The sequence below is a fragment of the Amblyomma americanum genome, chromosome 8, assembly GCF_052857255.1.
Source record: "Amblyomma americanum isolate KBUSLIRL-KWMA chromosome 8, ASM5285725v1, whole genome shotgun sequence".
Taxonomy (NCBI): Eukaryota; Metazoa; Arthropoda; class Arachnida; order Ixodida; family Ixodidae; genus Amblyomma; species Amblyomma americanum.
Window position 1 is genome coordinate 85821321 of NC_135504.1, and position 15919 is coordinate 85837239.

Here is a 15919-nt window from a genome sequence, read left to right on the forward strand (position 1 = left end):
ACTCTTCTTTTATTTTTTTGAAGACTGAAGCCAGCGCACTGCCTTTGTGAACTGCTTTTTTGGCAATGACAAAACAACGATATTGGAATTCAAAAAGGAAGCCGGAAAAATAACTGAGCGTGTATATATATGTTGACATGTGCAGGGCACTGTCCAAAATTAGTAAACTTTCTTTTTTTTCTGTCCAATAAGCAGTAATTCGCGGCTTTGCTATCAACGCTTTATTACAGGCTTCATTTCAGCTCGCACACGAAATCATCCACCTCTTCCGTGAGCGGCTGGGAGACGTTGATCACGCCGCTCTGACCCCTGCACGCATCCAGCCCACCCAGGGTCGAACATTCGACGCCAGGCACGCATTTGTAGTGGCACTGGCTCTTATCTCAACCCCGCAGCGAACACCTGCGCGCAGCAAAATACACAGACGAACACAAACGCGTTAGCATGTGTTCCATGAAATCAGGACTTGCGGTAGTGAATTCTCACGTATAAAATCGCGACGTATTCTGTTGAGTGGTAGCTTTATTCATGAAGACACTTTTCTAGCGCAGACAAAGCGCAGGAAATAAGGCGATAATGATACACACAAGCCCTTCGTGTCTGTGTTCTGGTGTGCATGTCCTGAACAATTTCTGCGATACAAAAGTGTTTTTCACATAGCCTGGCATTGATCCAGGGTTTGATGGCCTCCGCGGACAAGAGCAAACTTCTCACATTAATAGACTTTTGTAAGTCTCCATGGAAAAAAAGTTAACTGGAAACCTCGCACTTTTCTCAGAAAATAAAACTCGCTTAGTAGAGCGCGGCCCTTTACAAAACCTTCATTACACAGCCTATACATTGCCCAGACTTCTGTCTATAAAGTCTATAGACTGTAGACGAACCCTAGAGAACAGTGTATATATATAGGCAATGCAAATCCTATAGACAGTCCATAGACAATCCATAGATTTATGGCCATACACTTTTAGTAGACCTTTCTATATAGATATTCTGTAGACTATGAATGAACAAAGAGAAATTTCTATAGGAAGGCGATATAGTGTATAAGAAGTAAATAGACACATGCATATCGTTAAACCAGCCCCTTTCGGCTAGAGGTTTTTAGCACTGGCGGACAGCTGTACGACTAAAGCAGTATACACATGCGCGAAAACTTGGCTGTCGCTCTGCACCGGTCGCCGCTGGCGAATTGCCGCCCCGCTGCAAGCAGAGACACACGTAGCGGCAAGCATTGATGCGCAGCTCGACTCAAGCTCCGTGCACAACAGATGTCCAACATAGCCACCGCGCAGCATTGTTTGAGGGCTGATTGACTTGGTGTACTTGTGGTTCGCATCAGAAATGCAAAAGAGCCGTGTTATCATAAAGACTGCTTGCTAGGCGCGATAGTGGAAGTTCGGGCGGGTTGTTCAAGATATCTTGGTCACAGCGCGAGAACGACGTCACGAAAGGCAAGTCGCAAAGCCTGCAGCCTGTTTCCCAACGAAACCGCCGCGGACAAAAATTCGAAAGTCGTCTCAGCTATAATAAGAAGCCTACTCTTGACACCGCTTTACTTTCAATACCATCATCTAAAAGTAAAATAAACCTTCGGTCAATTACCGCGACGCCTTGGCCGCAGAACTGCGGACGCCAAGCGAGCCGTACCGCAACGACGGACCAGCTTGTGCTGCGGCGCGGTTATGACTAGAATTTAACTCTTTTGCTCATATTAACTGTTGTTCCTTCTGCCATCAACTCGTTGTTGGTCAACTATACACAAAAATAATATATTTTGACACTTCTCTATCCCAGTCTTTTTTTATTTACGTCTCACGCTTTAGCTCATCTTTATGACGACGGCGGACGCGATCCTGTGATAGGCATGCAGGCTCGTTGTACTTCACGTTCGCACCTGAAAAGACAAAGGAGCCGCGCCATCGGAAAGGCCGCGCTCTATATTCGAGCAATGACAGCATTACTGCGGAGCAGCCGACCTTTCGACAACGACGCCGCATGCGGGCGCACCGGGACGTGAACTCCGCTGTTCCACCGGACTGCCCTGGTCGTCGCTAAGCCTAAATGGTTTCGCATTAATGCGGCGCAGCTAGAGTTAACTAAGCCTCAGCTGAGGGAGCTTCGGAGCTCGCCAGCGCAGAAATAAACGTAGTACTCGCGTCACCCCTTTACTGTGAACCCGTCCCATAATAAAATAAAGATAAGCTCGATTTCCACTAACCCTTGGGCAGTAGAGCTACAAGACACCAGGAGAGCCGCAGCAGGCAGCAGCAGCAGCAGAGCGGCTATGAGATGAAATTTGCTTGTATCGAAATTGTCACTCCTACCAGCAACTCGGTGTTGGCCAGCGATCCTCAGAGACTGAAATGCATTGCAGTTGCTACCGTAGCCGTAATTGCGTGGCTACATTTCCCATGCGATGATAATTGCCATAATATAGTTAACGGTAATGGAGTGGATTCCAAGAGAAGGCAAGCGTAGCAGGGGCCGGCCGAAAGTTATGTGGACGGATGAGATAAAGACGTTTTCGGGGATAGGGTGGCCGCAGCTGTCAAAGGACAGGGTTACTGGAGAGGCAAGGAAGAGGCCTCTGCAGGCCCTGCAATGGGCGCTCCCAGGCTTTCTGTGATGGTGAATTATAGTTTTCATACTTGGAGCACTCCATATGACGGTGCTAAAACTCTATTGTAACAAAATACTCTCCCGTTAATCGGCTGGTCGTCTCCATGCGGACTGGGCAATGCCCACTTTCGCCCATGAGTTCTGTGTGACAATGTGACCCATCAAGTTGTGTTTTTTAAAAATGGCGCTCCCGTGAAAAGCGCGTGTGTGTTGTCGATGGGGCGGGGGTGTGGGACAGGTTTTGCATAGGGGTCATCGACACTTGTTCGCCACGGATGACTGCGGCAATGGTGGGTGGCCCCAAGTGATCGAAAGCAAGCGGCAGTAAAACTAGCAGCCGGGGCCCGTCACAGCGTCCAGGGAGCCACTTACCGGCACTTGCAGGGGCTTGGATGTGATGGCTGCTTCCCATTCGCTCATTTTTATTTCGAGCCGCGCCCGTCATGCGCAAGGGCATGCGAGCTTCGGTAGATCGTCTTTGCCCGCGACCCAAAAATCCTCGCCAACCCTCCAAACCAGCTGTCCCCGCCGCGGGGCTCCGTGTTCTGGTCACGCAGAGGGGTATGCACAGGAGGGTGCGATGGCTGCCGAGTTCGGCGGCTTTCCAAGAATTCAGGGCTCGGCGTTGCAACCATACCAAGAGGAGGCGGCGAGCCCGAGTCACGCGGGGAGAGCGTGGGAATCGCCTCGATAAGCTCCCCAAGAGCTTCGACGACCTCAGCCGTTTCTTCCTGCCGTCCTGCAATCCAGTCCCGCCACTGGGCTCCGTGTCCTCACCGGCCGCAGCCGCCGCAGCGCACAGCATAGCCACAGCCAGGAACAGCATGCTCGTAGACGCCATCTCCCCTGCAGAGGTGGCCACAGCTCTCTCAAGCGATGAGTTTTGCTTTACCTGATTACCTTTCAACGCCTACTTGAAACCGTTGCCAAAATGTCAGTAGAAGGACGTCGAAGGTTCATGTATACTCAAATTGCCCATGAAGGTGCTCCTAAAACTGTTATGTTGCGAGATCGAACCCAAGTGGCGGTTGCAGGATCTCTGTAGAGGTGAAATTCGAAACACCGAGGCCTCAATCTCCCCACCACGGCACATCTTTATTCCTTTATTCTCTTAGTCATTCATTAATCCCTTCCCTTACGAGGCGCTTCCGGTGTCCGCGGATATGTGAGACAGATACTAGGCCATTTGTTCTACCCAAAAACCAATTTTACCGCATGCTGTGCTATTGCAATGCACAACATTCACACAACTTGAAGTGGTCGAAATTCAAAACCTCCACTGCGGTGTCCCTCACAGCCCATGCACAGTTACGGGTCGTTAGCCCTCGCATATCTGGACTGCCATTTTTAGTTATGGTGACTTTAGGAAACTTCCAAGAGAACATCAATAGGAGCATACCGCAAGACCTTGTATTTCTGCGAAATAATTTTTTTCAGTGACAGCTGTTAAGCACCCGTTCCTGGGTTTCGCGTCGTCGGCGTAGTAAAAGTAGTAGTAGTATGCCGTTGTCGTCGGCGCAACAGGCGGGTGGTTACTGTTGAAGGAGGAGGGTATGATTTTAGTGGAAGAGTGCAAAACCAGGGAGCGGCTACCATCCGAACAGTCCGGAGGGTGGTCACCGCGGGAGGGGACATCGTGAGAGCGGAGGAATCCCCAGGCAGAAGAAGGTTACCATAGACGAAGAAGGGCATGGCGAGACCGTAAGAAATTGCCACCGGTGGATGGTTGCCGCAAGAACCACTCGGAGGATTGTTACGCTGGAAGGAGTTGGAGGGTTGCCGAGGAAGAAGAAGCTATTTCGTAAGTGTTGGGAGGCTTAACCGGAAAGTGGTTACCATGGGAACCGTCCGGAAGCTGGTCATCGTGGAAGGAGGATTTGGTGAGGACATGGGAAAGCTTAATCGGAGAGTATACGGTGGAAAGATGAAGGTATGGCGATAGCGGACGGCAGGAGCGGAAGGCGGTTGTCATGGGAACCACCCGGAGGATCGTTACTCTAGAAGTAGGTGAGTATGCCGGGAACGGAGGAATGTGTCATGGTGCTTCTGTGGCAGGTGCTGCGAAATGCGCCGCCGAAAGAGAGGGTAATCGCTGACCCCGCGCGCCTAGAATGGCGGAATGGTGAGCAGAGCTATCCGGAAAGCGACTGTGTGTGGAAAACTGAAAGCAGTTTTCTACAGTTATAAAAACAACTAGTCGCTATTATATTAGACCGTGTGTTCCAACGGCGGGTTAAGTGTACTATTACTAGGAAAGAAAGACAGCGATAGATAACCATACTTACTGTGCACTTATTTTCCAGCAAAAAGCAATGAAATGACTGGTACCCAGATACCTGCCACCACAGAGGTTCAGATTTAAAATATACTGTAGCGAGAGCTACACTACGCCAGCTCTTCGAGCCTTCAGCGTGGCATCCCTCGAGCTCCGTAGCGGCGCCGGTTGGTCATGTGGTGCGGAGCAGCTGGTGCTGGCAGCGGCGCGGCGCGCCAACAAAACCGAGATGCAACCGCAGTGCGCATGCGCCGTGTCGAACGGGAGAGGGGGAATGGAGAGGGGGAGAGGTGTCACAGCTCTATGGTCATGCGGCTCGGCAGAGCCGCTGGGTCAAAGTTTGAGCGCAGAGGAGAGGTCGAGCTTAGGTCGGCAGCTCTGAAAGAAGCCAGGGCTCGGCGTTTTAACGAAACCAAGAAAAAGCGGTGAGCCGAGGAGACGGAGGAAGAACGTGCGATATGCCTCAATAAGCTGGGTAAGACCGACGCGGTTCGGAAGGCGCGCCTAGCCGCCGATAGTGAAATCATGTACAGGGACGAAGATGAAGAAGGAACGCCCAGCTCTCGCGTCACTCCAGGTTTAACCAAAGCTAAACCACAGCCAATTTTTATAAATGACTAAATCACTTGTCTGCACCCACCTTCTTTCCATACCATCAATCCACCTATCTACTAATTAACGGTCATATCCCTGTTATAAAATGCTCATCATAATCAGCCTGACTATGCTCATTGCAGGGTCATGGCCTCTCCCATTTAACCATGTCCCTTGCCAGCTGCGGCCACCGTAACCCCTCAATCTCTTTAATCTCATCCGCCCACCTAACCTTTTGCAGCCCCTTGGTACGCTTGCCTTCTCTTGGAATCCACTCCGTTACCCTTAAGGACCAGTGGTTACCTTGCCTCCGATTAACATGCCCTGCCCAAATCCATTTCTTCCCATTGATTTCGACTAGGTTGTCATTAATCCGCATTTGTTCCCTCACCCACTCTGCCCGCTTCCGGTCTCTTAACGTTGCACCGATTCTTTTTTTCCATAGCTCGCTCCATTGTCCTTAACTTAAGCTGAACCTTTTCCGTTAGCCTCAACGCTTCTGCCCCATATGTGAGTACCGGTAACATACAAGTGTTGCATAGTTCTCTCTCGAGGGATATTGTTGAACAGGCATTGATGATCTGCGAGAACCTTCGATGTTTGCTACACCCCTTTTCACTCTCATGATCCGGATCTGCCGTCACGACTCTGATGTACCAGTTGTTTACCATTTGTAAACTGCTGTTCCCTTCAAAATTTGTTTAAAATTACTTTGATTTTTTGCATATTAATTTTTAGACCCATCATTCTGCTATGTCTGCCTAACTCATTGATCATGTTTTATAGTTCATTTCCTAAGCGACTTAGAAAGTCAATGTCGTCACCAAATCGGATATTACGTAGGTATTCTTCATTAATTCTTATTCCCAACTGTTCCTAATCCTGACCGCCTGTAAACAGGCGTCATATAGCACTGGCGAGATCGTGTCTCCTTGCCTGACACCCTTCATTATTAGAATACTTTTGCTGACAATATGGAGGACTATGGTAGCTATGCAGTCGTAGGTGTATTCCAGTATTCGCATAAAAGTCTTATGCGTATGGAACATATATACGACTGCATAGCCACCACAGTAATCCATAACGTTAGCAAAAAAATTTATTAAAGAACGGTGTCGGGCAAGCGGACACGATCTCGTCAATGCTATTCGTCGCTTGTTTACAGGAGGTCTGGATTAGGAACATTTGGCGATAAGATTAATGGACAATACCTAAGCAATATGCGATTTGCTGAGGATAATGACTTGCTAAGTCGGTCAGGAGATGAACTGCAAATCATGATCAATGATTTAGACAGGCAGAGCAGATTGATGGGTCTAAAATTAATATACAAAACACCAGAGTAACGTTCAACGGTCTCGGAAAAGAACAACAGTTTACAAATGGTAAACAATACTGGTAATTATTTACGGATATATATATATATATATATATATATATATATATATATATATATATATATATATATATATGTATGTATGTGTGTGTGTGTGTGTGTGTGTGTGTGTGTGTGTGTGTGTGTGTGTGTGTGTGTGTGTGTGTGTGTGTGTGTGTGTGTGTGTGTGTGTTGCTTATGTTTTGCTTATGTTTTGCTCATTTCGCTACCACCTGACTGATAGTGACGAAATCCTGCCCGAAAATTTTGTTGATTGATGACTACGGTTTTTCTTATTCTATTTGCAATAACCTTAGTAAATAATTTCTAGGCAGCGGATAGTAAGCTGATCTTTCAGTAATTTCTCAAATCCTTGACGTCTCCTTTTTATGAACCGGGATAATGTTAGCGTTCTTCCAAGCTTCTGGTGCGCTCGAGGCCATAAGACATTGCGTGTACGGGGTGGCTAATTTTTCTAGTGCCATCTCCCCTCCCTCCTTCAAGAGGTCCGCTGTTACGTGATCCTTATCAGATGCTTTTCGCCTTTGCATTGCATTGCTGACAAGGCTTTTTTTACTTACTCCTAAAAATGTTAACCTATAGGAATTAGCGAAGTGTCGAGTACAAATATTATATGGCTGCGTTGATCCATTAGATAGATAACACTTTATAGTTTGGACGTGAACGAGCAAAAGAGCAGCGGGGAAGCCCGCGGACTCACCGCTTGAGATCTCTGGATTGAAGGGCCTGCAGGAGCGTCTGCCCATGTCCCCGGTTTTCAGCCGTTTTATACACACGTCGTAGAGGAGCCGCATGCCGCCTTCCCTCCTAACTTCCGGTCTGCCCCAATACACTCTGATGAACAAGGAACAACGAGCACCTCGCTGCTAGGAGGAAGACCGCCCTCCCCTTCATCCGGGATGCGCCAACACCATTGGAACACCGTATGTTGGCTGCGCCCGCCTTTTTTTCTTCTTATCCACGGAGTAAATGGTTGCCCCCGAATTGCACTCAAGAGACACGTGCGCGGTCAATGCTTTACAGGAAGCAACAGAAGAAACAACGAGCACCTCGCTGCCAGGAGGAAGACCGCGCCCCCCCTCCATCCGGGCTACGCCAACACCATTCGAACACAGTATGTTGGCTTCGCCTGCCTTTATTTCTTCTTATCCACGGAGGAAATGGTTGCCCCCGAATTGCACTCAAGAGACAAGTGCGCGGTCAATGCTTTGCAGGACGCAACAGAAGGAACAACGAGCACCTCGTTGCCAGGAGAAAGACCGCACCCCCCTCCTTCCGGGCTGCGCCAACACCATTGGAACACAGTATGTTGGCTGCGCCTGCCTTTTTTTTTCTTCTTATCCACGGAGGAAATGGTTGCCCCCGAATTGCACTCAAGAGACACGTGCGCGGTCAATGCGTTACAGGAAGCAACAGAAGGAACAATGAGCACCTCGCTGCCAGAAGGAAGACCGCACCCCCCCCTCCATCCGGGCTGCGCCAACACCATTGGAACACAGTATGTTGGCTTCGCCTGCCTTTTTTTCTTCTTATCCACGGAGGAAATGGTTGGCCCCGAATTGCACTCAAGAGACACGACGCGCGGTCAATGCTTTACAGGAAGCAACAGAAGGAACAACGAGCACCTCGCTGCCAGGAGGAAGACCGCGCCCCCCCCCCCCCTCCATCCGGGCTACGCCAACACCATTGGAACACAGTATGTTGGCTGCGCCTGCCTTTTTTCTTCTTGTCCATGGAGGAAATGGTTTGCCCCGAATTGTACTCAGGAGACACGTGCGCGGTCAATGCTTTGCAGGACGCAACAGAAGGAACAACGAGCACCTCGCTGCCAGGAGGAAGACCGCCCTCCCCTCCATCCGGGCTGCGCCAACACGCTTGGAGCACAGGATGTTGGCTGCGCCTGCCTCTTTTTCTTCTTATCCACGGAAGAAATGGTTGCCCCCCAATTGCACTCAAGAGACACGTGCGCGGTCAATGCTTTGCAGGACGCAACAGAAGGAACAACGAGCACCTCGCTGCCAGGAGGAAGACCGCGCTCCCCTCCATCCGGGCTGCGCCAACACGCTTGGAGCACAGGATGTTGGCTGCGCCTGCCTTTTTTTCTTCTTATCCGCGGAGGAAATGGTTGCCCCCAAATTGCACTCAAGAGACACGTGCGCGGTAAATGCTTTACAGGAAGCAACAGAAGGAACAACGAGCACCTCGCTGCCAGGAGGAAGACCGTTCCCCCCTCCTTCCGGGCTGCGCCAACACCATTGGAACACAGTATGTTGGCTGCGCCTGCCTTTCTTCTTATCGACGGAAGAAATGGTTGCCCTCGAATTGCACTGAAGAGATACGTGCGCGGTCAATGCTCTACAGGAAGCAACAGAAGGAAGAACGAGCACCGCGCTGCCAGAAGGAAGACCGCCCCCCCCCCCCCCCTCCTTCCGGGCTGCGCCAACACGCTCTGAACACAGGATGTTGGCTGCGCCTTCCTTTATTTCTTCTTATCCATGGAAGAAGTGTTTGCCCGTCATGGTGGCTTGAGCACCATGGTTTCTACCATCCGCCCAAATCGGCTTTCGTACGTCCATAGGTCCTAAAGATGGACTGGCTGTTTTGACGTCAGCAGTTCTGGCCTGAACTCGCAGCCACAATGTACGTATTGTACTGGCCATGGACGTTGAAAAGGCGTACGATAATATCAGTCATGCTGCCATCTTGGAATCGCTTGACATGCTGCATTTCCCCGTCAGAGTGCGCAATTTTGTTAAATCCTTCCTTGAAGGCCGACACTTTGCCATACGCCTCGGTGGTGAGGCCGTCGGATCATTTGTGCATCTTAGCGGAGTTCCCCAGGGATCCGTGTTATCGCCAACATTATTTAATATTGCTTTTATCCCCCTTTCTAGGCGCTTACAAGATGTTTCTGAGATTAAGTTGTAATTGTATGCTAATGATATAACGGTGTGGAGTACTCACAACGACCTGATGACTCAAGCAGCCGGCCTGCAATCAGCCATAGATATTACGTCGACTTTTGCTTCTTCAATTGGTCTGCAGCTTTCAGTGAGAAAAACCACGTTCGTGTCACGTCGCCAACCGCTGCGGGCGCTGTAAACAGGCTGCAACACCAATTCGTCTCCATCTATCCGGAGCTCCAATTCAAGAAAGTTCGACCGTAAAAATCTTGGGCTTGACAATGCACGAGTCAGGAACAGGTACTGATTGGCTTTTTCGGGCTAAAAAGCAAGCAATTCAGGCGTTCGGTCTGATTAGACGCATTGCTCCTGAAACAGGCGGAGCCCGCTCTCATGCTGCACGACAGGTGGTGCGGGCGGTTGTGTAACCGCGCCTCGTCTACCAAGACCAATTCCAGCATTTGACGTGGGCTCAATAGGATCGTCTAGAAGCTGTTAATCGAGAGGCAATGGGGGTCATCACTTGCCTTCCCCGCATTATCCCGATCGTGGAGCTCCAAGAACATGCGCAGCTGAATACACTAGATGAGCTGGTGCAGCAACGACGAGATGCTCGCCGCCCAAAATCAAGTCTTACACACACAGCGTGTGCACTCAGGGCATATGCTTCATCGAACTCCATTCTACAGCCGCCCCCGCCACTTCTTCCTTCTTGGCGTTTTGTGCAGCTAAGCGACCACACGACAACTGATCTGCGTCGGCCATCGTCTACCCGCGCGGCATCGTCGTTTCGCGACCGAATTACAGAGCAAGACGCCAATCTGCCGCATGGATCAATCGTTATGTATGTTGACGCAAGCATCAAGGCCTGCGAAACAACAACGGCAGTTTGCTATCCTTGCAAGCCTGCTCTGAACAAAACGTCAAGGTTTCGCCTCTCAGAACCTCCTTCCTACTTATGTGCGGAGATGCTTGCGGTTCAAGAGGCACCCATGCTACCCACGGCCCGCATTGTCATTCGCACCGACGCCCTTCACGTCACACGCCTACTACGACGAGTCAGTCGCACCCCAGAAATCAGCCAAGACATCTATCGTCTAGCGGCACACATCCCGCAGCTAATCCGTATTGAGTGGGTCCCGCGTGACCTCCTGAGCGCACAAAGCCGCTCAGATTCTGCGACCCGCCTTTCGACCCCAACCTCGTCTTTGCCTCGAGTCCTCACTCTGGATGACAACACCCTCCTTTTAACAAACATCCCTTCAAAAAAAAGTGGTTGCCCACGAATTGCACTCAAGAGAAACGCATGTGGTCGATGCTGCATACGAAGCAACAGAAGGAGCTACGAGCACCACGCTGCCTGGAGCATAATCGATATTTGTGTCAATAAACTAAATCTTTTTTTAGACAAGTGTGTTAATCAGAAAATCGCGAAACGGGCGTGCAGTTTCTGGTTATAGCTTTCGTTCCGGTAAAAAACACACCACCAATGCACTTAAAAGATCTCTGTGTATAGGGGCTAAAGTTTTTCAAAAGAAGTTAAGCTTTTTCTTACGAGTGTATACAAAGAAGTTCAGGCGTTTTTCGGTTTCAATTTCTAGCATTCCGAGCAGTCGGTCACACCTGTGAGACTCCTTGCACACATCTCAGCCCCATCATCATCATGTATAATTTTCTTCAAAATCATTCGGGAGTTGCACAAATGGGGATGCGTGAAAAACGGGTAGTATTCGTAAAATCTGAACCATTTATTTAGCCTCCTTGAATATAAGCCCTGCAAATATGTGCGTTATAACTAAAATTATATCGTTAGAAGCTTTCATAAACCGAATTGGTAAATGTATATTATCTTCTGAATAACAATTGATCTGATTTGTATTTCAATTTATGTACATAATGTTGCTCGTCTGTTCCGTGTGTAGCCCATAGGTATTGAAGGCGATTTGTTGAGGGTACAGATTTTTCTTAATGCGAAAGCATTATAGTATGTCCCATTAAAACAAAAGTCGGCGTCCGTCGCCGTCATTGGCAGGAAATTCCTCACTGAGATCACCATGTTCTCTCATGACGTCAGCAGCAGACCATAAGATAGTGATGACTACAGCAAAGAAGAAAAAGTAAATTTTTTTCTCAACGACCACAGAATTCCAGATTGCGAGGCGACCACTCAACCCTTAGGCCGCAAAAAGGGATTTTTTTTAATGGCACTCATTGAAGTTACTTTCTGTTTACATGAATTATTTACAAAGTTTTTAACAAATGACACGAAAAACATCTTAACAAAGACAGAGGAACTGAGCACTACACGGGGTATAAGTCTGAGCATATATGAACAAGAGGGAGTTCCATTGCGGTTCAAAAACGGTCTGCTTTTACAATTGCCGGAGATAGACAATCATTGTGCAGAAATGAGATTTCGTCCAACGAAATGATTCACAGTGCCGGTCCATCATCCATGGGCTGTGTAGTCCGATCAGAAAAAAAAACATACCGAGGGGTTCGTCAACAACAGCAAGGTACCATGTGGTATGAGAGGTGAAATAAAATCGCTTTTTCAAGATTCCTCGCAAGACATCCCAAAATAGGATTGCGTTCTTACAATAGATGGAGCAATGCTCAATTGTTTTAGGAACATCACAGAGGTCGCACATCATGGAAAACAAAAAAAAATGCCCTTTCTCTCAAGCCGAGTCTTCAAGGGCAATGTTTCCATGCGTGGCTTATGGAAGAAAGTTGCATTTCTCGCACCGGCGTAAGTATGTCTTGTCCTGATAAGGCAAAGTACATTGAGCGGTAAGTAGGAGGTAGGAAAACATTGAAATCAAGTCTTTATACATCGTTTTCGTGACACTGAAATTGTGAATTCTTTTCAAAAAATGGACTGCGAGAAAACACGCAGAAGAATATACCTCATGCATGAACCCCCTAAACAAGGACGGTCGAGAAGTTAGAGGACACAGTCAGTATGGGCAAAGCATGAACTGAATTTTTCCGCGAAAACGCTCGAAGTATCGAGTGGGAAGTGTCGCGAAAAGATATAAAGGAGGCAACAATCTGCCGCTCGTAAAAATGGGCTTAACCTACACCATCCACGCTCAGAGGTCGGAAAAAATAATAGCCTCGCAAAGGTTTCATTGAAGACCTCCAAACTAAGTTCGCAAAGTTCTCTGTGGAAGCGATCAACAGAAATGCTGCCAACGAAATAAATTTTAGTTGCTCGAAAGAAGTTACAGCTGGTAGCTTTGCCGAATATTGGCAGGCCTTGTTGGACAAATGTCTGATCATAGCGCTGTACATCCGACAGCCGATCTTTACAATGGCCTTCGCGGTGCCTTGTGCACCTTGGCGGTAAGCACACGCCCATGCCACGCCAGCATATTGAGTTAGTGCAGATAGCAACAATCCAAAGCGCAGACGAACAACTCATGGAACGGCAGCCGAAACTGCGCCAAACTTCATTTACGCGAACAGCTACAGGCTTGTGTGCAGAAAAATGCTGCATCATCTGCATAAATTAATAATTTCAGCTGACTGTCTAGGAAACGGAAACCTTGAATGCCACTACTGAAGCGTAATACTCAACAACAGCTCTAAAAAGAATGCGAACAGGAGTGGGCGTGGTGGACACTCCTGTTTAACGAACGAAAAGATGGACACGGGTTGCGAAAGAGAACAAAGCAAGCACATGGGGCAATAACTGTAGCAAAGACGTATTCAATCACAGAGAATTGTGCCAACATAAACGCGCTCTAAAGGTTAGAAGAGATAATTGTGCTGGACACGGTCAAAGGCCTTCGCAAGGCATCATACCACGCAAATCACGACAAAAGCATTTTTGAGCGGGAAACCATTCATGAACGCAATTTTTTTTCATGTATAACTATAACAATCATTATGTCCGTACAAGTTACCCGACGGCAGCATTGAATTTTTTATTCTACTAACGTTTTTCCTACCGGCAAAATTGTTCCCCTTTGGTTTTCTAAGGCAGTCTTTACTGTTCGATGCGATCGATGAAAACACTTTAAAAGAAAGTTTTTGCTACTTATCAGAAGAAAGGAACTTCATCTTCAATAATTGTATAAGACTGTCTTTCAATTTTCCAATTTTCGAAATTTCTCTCTCAGAATGTCGGACATGAATTAGAAACATCGCAACTTGTTCCTGAGATTTCCCACAAAACTGTGCAACTGTTCGTGCAATATGTAAGCTAGATTGAATGGAACATCCCCCAGACCACGTTTCTGATGAGGTTCAATGACAGTCGAACGTGGAAACTGTACATAGCCAATACGCTAAGACTTTTCGAAAAACCTTATAGTCTACGTTAGCTTGCTAGTGGGCATACACATTGCAATTTTTCTTTATCAGCGCTCTTTAGTATCAGTGCTGTGCTACGTTTTGTAAACGCCTGCGGCAGAACTCCGATATTCAGAATAATAGTGAAAGCCTTAGTAGAATAGGACTCGAAAAGGGCGTAAAGGGCTTTTACTTTGTCGAGCAGTCATCCTCTGACAGGGGCTTCACAAGGGAGACGAACCATGCCACAACTTCAGCAAAGGAGGCGTGAGAGGAAGCGGAAATCAGACACGCATAGAGTTCCACCACTTCGATTTTATTAAATCCGTGCTAATCACCACGGCCCTACCTTAGTAAAGTGCCGATATTCTCTTGGAAACCACATTAGGCGCTCGACAAGAAGCCTGACGGGTTGGGTCCTCACAGTGCAAGGCGTTATTGCTGCGAGACGGAATACGAACACCCCTGTAGAGTTCCGCGTCAAAGAGTTGAAGATGTCACTTCAAATCAGCAATTTCCTCCATGTATACAATCCAGGAGCGCCACAGTCAAGATCATAAAGGTTATAAGATGTTTTCTGTAACTGCTTCTCTTCGGCTTTTAAGAGCAAGGCAGCGTTACTTATTGGCTGAGCTGGGCAACCTGATGAAGTCGACCTCAACCTCAAACTGACGTCAACCTCACGCCGTGAGGTAAGGTTGCGGTGAGTTCTGCGACGGCTCTAAATTTTGTGAGTAAGGCCAGCAAATCAGACCTCAACTTCACGCTATAGAGTTCGAGGTTGATTGATGTCGTCATTTAGTGAGGTCGAAATTTTGAGGTCGAGGATCTTTGCAGTTACCACGGCTTACTTCGACGAGTGCTGCTTCCGAAGCCGTGTTGGAGCGCACCTCCGCAGTGTTCATGCAATGACGCTTGGTCTTGGATTTCCCCTGTTTGGACAACCGGATGCCGCAATCCGCTCTTAGCTATCGGCGATCCGCCGTGATATCCGCTCAGCCAGATCCTACAGGAAGGCGCACCCCTCTGGTCTTCCTGGAAGGATTGCTGCTGGCACGACGCGCCACTCTCCCTCCCCTTTCTTCCGCTGGCGTAGCATCCGTAGCGACCGGCAAGTCGGCCCAATCTCCTGGGAGCGCGCAAAGCACATAACCCATGTTAGCCCGCACTAGCTTTGTTTGATGCCACAGACGCTTAAGTTTAGTCCAATAAGCTCGCAATAAATTCGTCGCAGCGCGGATGGCCCAAAGAAAGTCTGCTTCGTGTTCATGCTCGTTACCAGCGCTGACGTCACGGCTCTTGCCTTGCAGTGGAGTAAATGGGATCCTGCTGTACATTACACGGTGATTTAACAGAAACTGGAGCAGCAGGCACAGGGGAGAGAATGTTATTCAGGCGCTTCCTAATAAGGACACCTGCTGATTTGATGAAAACAGTAGGAAGCGAGAAAAACCTGTATAACACCTTCAAAACGTTTGATCGGTGTCTTCCCGTTTCGAATTTGACGCTACTTCTGTATATTCCCATTCCGTAATGCAAGCAGGATACAAATATATTTTCACTTGCATATTCTTCGGAATAACCTCTCATTGGTCTCCTATTCCTTGTTCCTACTCGGAAATTCAGATATTATGCCAAAACACCGCCGCGCGGTGCGAACGTACCAACACAGCGGTGTTATGGTGGTGAAAAAATGTAAAACTGTAATGAATGCATGATGATGTGCCACCGAATTGCTTTTCCTTTAATGGACATGCGTGAAGAAAACTGATTACGTGCTCGCGCTGTGCTGCTGAGTCGCTGTTTCCAACCCTCTAATATGGCGTTCAA

At 48.2% G+C, this 15919-nt stretch overlaps 1 protein-coding gene across 1 annotated transcript; it reads right to left on the reverse strand.

Annotated features, from left to right (window-relative positions):
* Positions 1-206: 206 nt before the first annotated feature.
* LOC144100502 (uncharacterized) lies at positions 207-7731 on the reverse strand. Its single transcript, XM_077633437.1, has 3 exons — positions 7588-7731; positions 2995-3468; positions 207-402 (listed from the first exon to the last, which is right to left on the reverse strand). Exons 1-3 carry the CDS (start codon positions 7679-7681, stop codon positions 293-295), a joined length of 678 nt encoding a protein of 225 aa, XP_077489563.1. The 5' UTR covers positions 7682-7731; the 3' UTR covers positions 207-292.
* Between the last annotated feature and the right edge of the window lie 8188 nt (positions 7732-15919).

Excerpts from the sequence above, each read along its gene's own strand:
- LOC144100502 (XM_077633437.1), bottom strand. The coding sequence starts at position 7,681 with ATGCGGCTCCTCTACGACGTGTGTATAAAACGGCTGAAAACCGGGGAC. Across the intron at positions 3,469-7,587 it reads CAATCCAGAGATCTCAAGCG|GGGAGATGGCGTCTACGAGC; the intron begins GTGAGTCCGCGG and ends CCACCTCTGCAG. Across the intron at positions 403-2,994 it reads CCAAGCCCCTGCAAGTGCCG|GTGTTCGCTGCGGGGTTGAG; the intron begins GTAAGTGGCTCC and ends TGCTGCGCGCAG.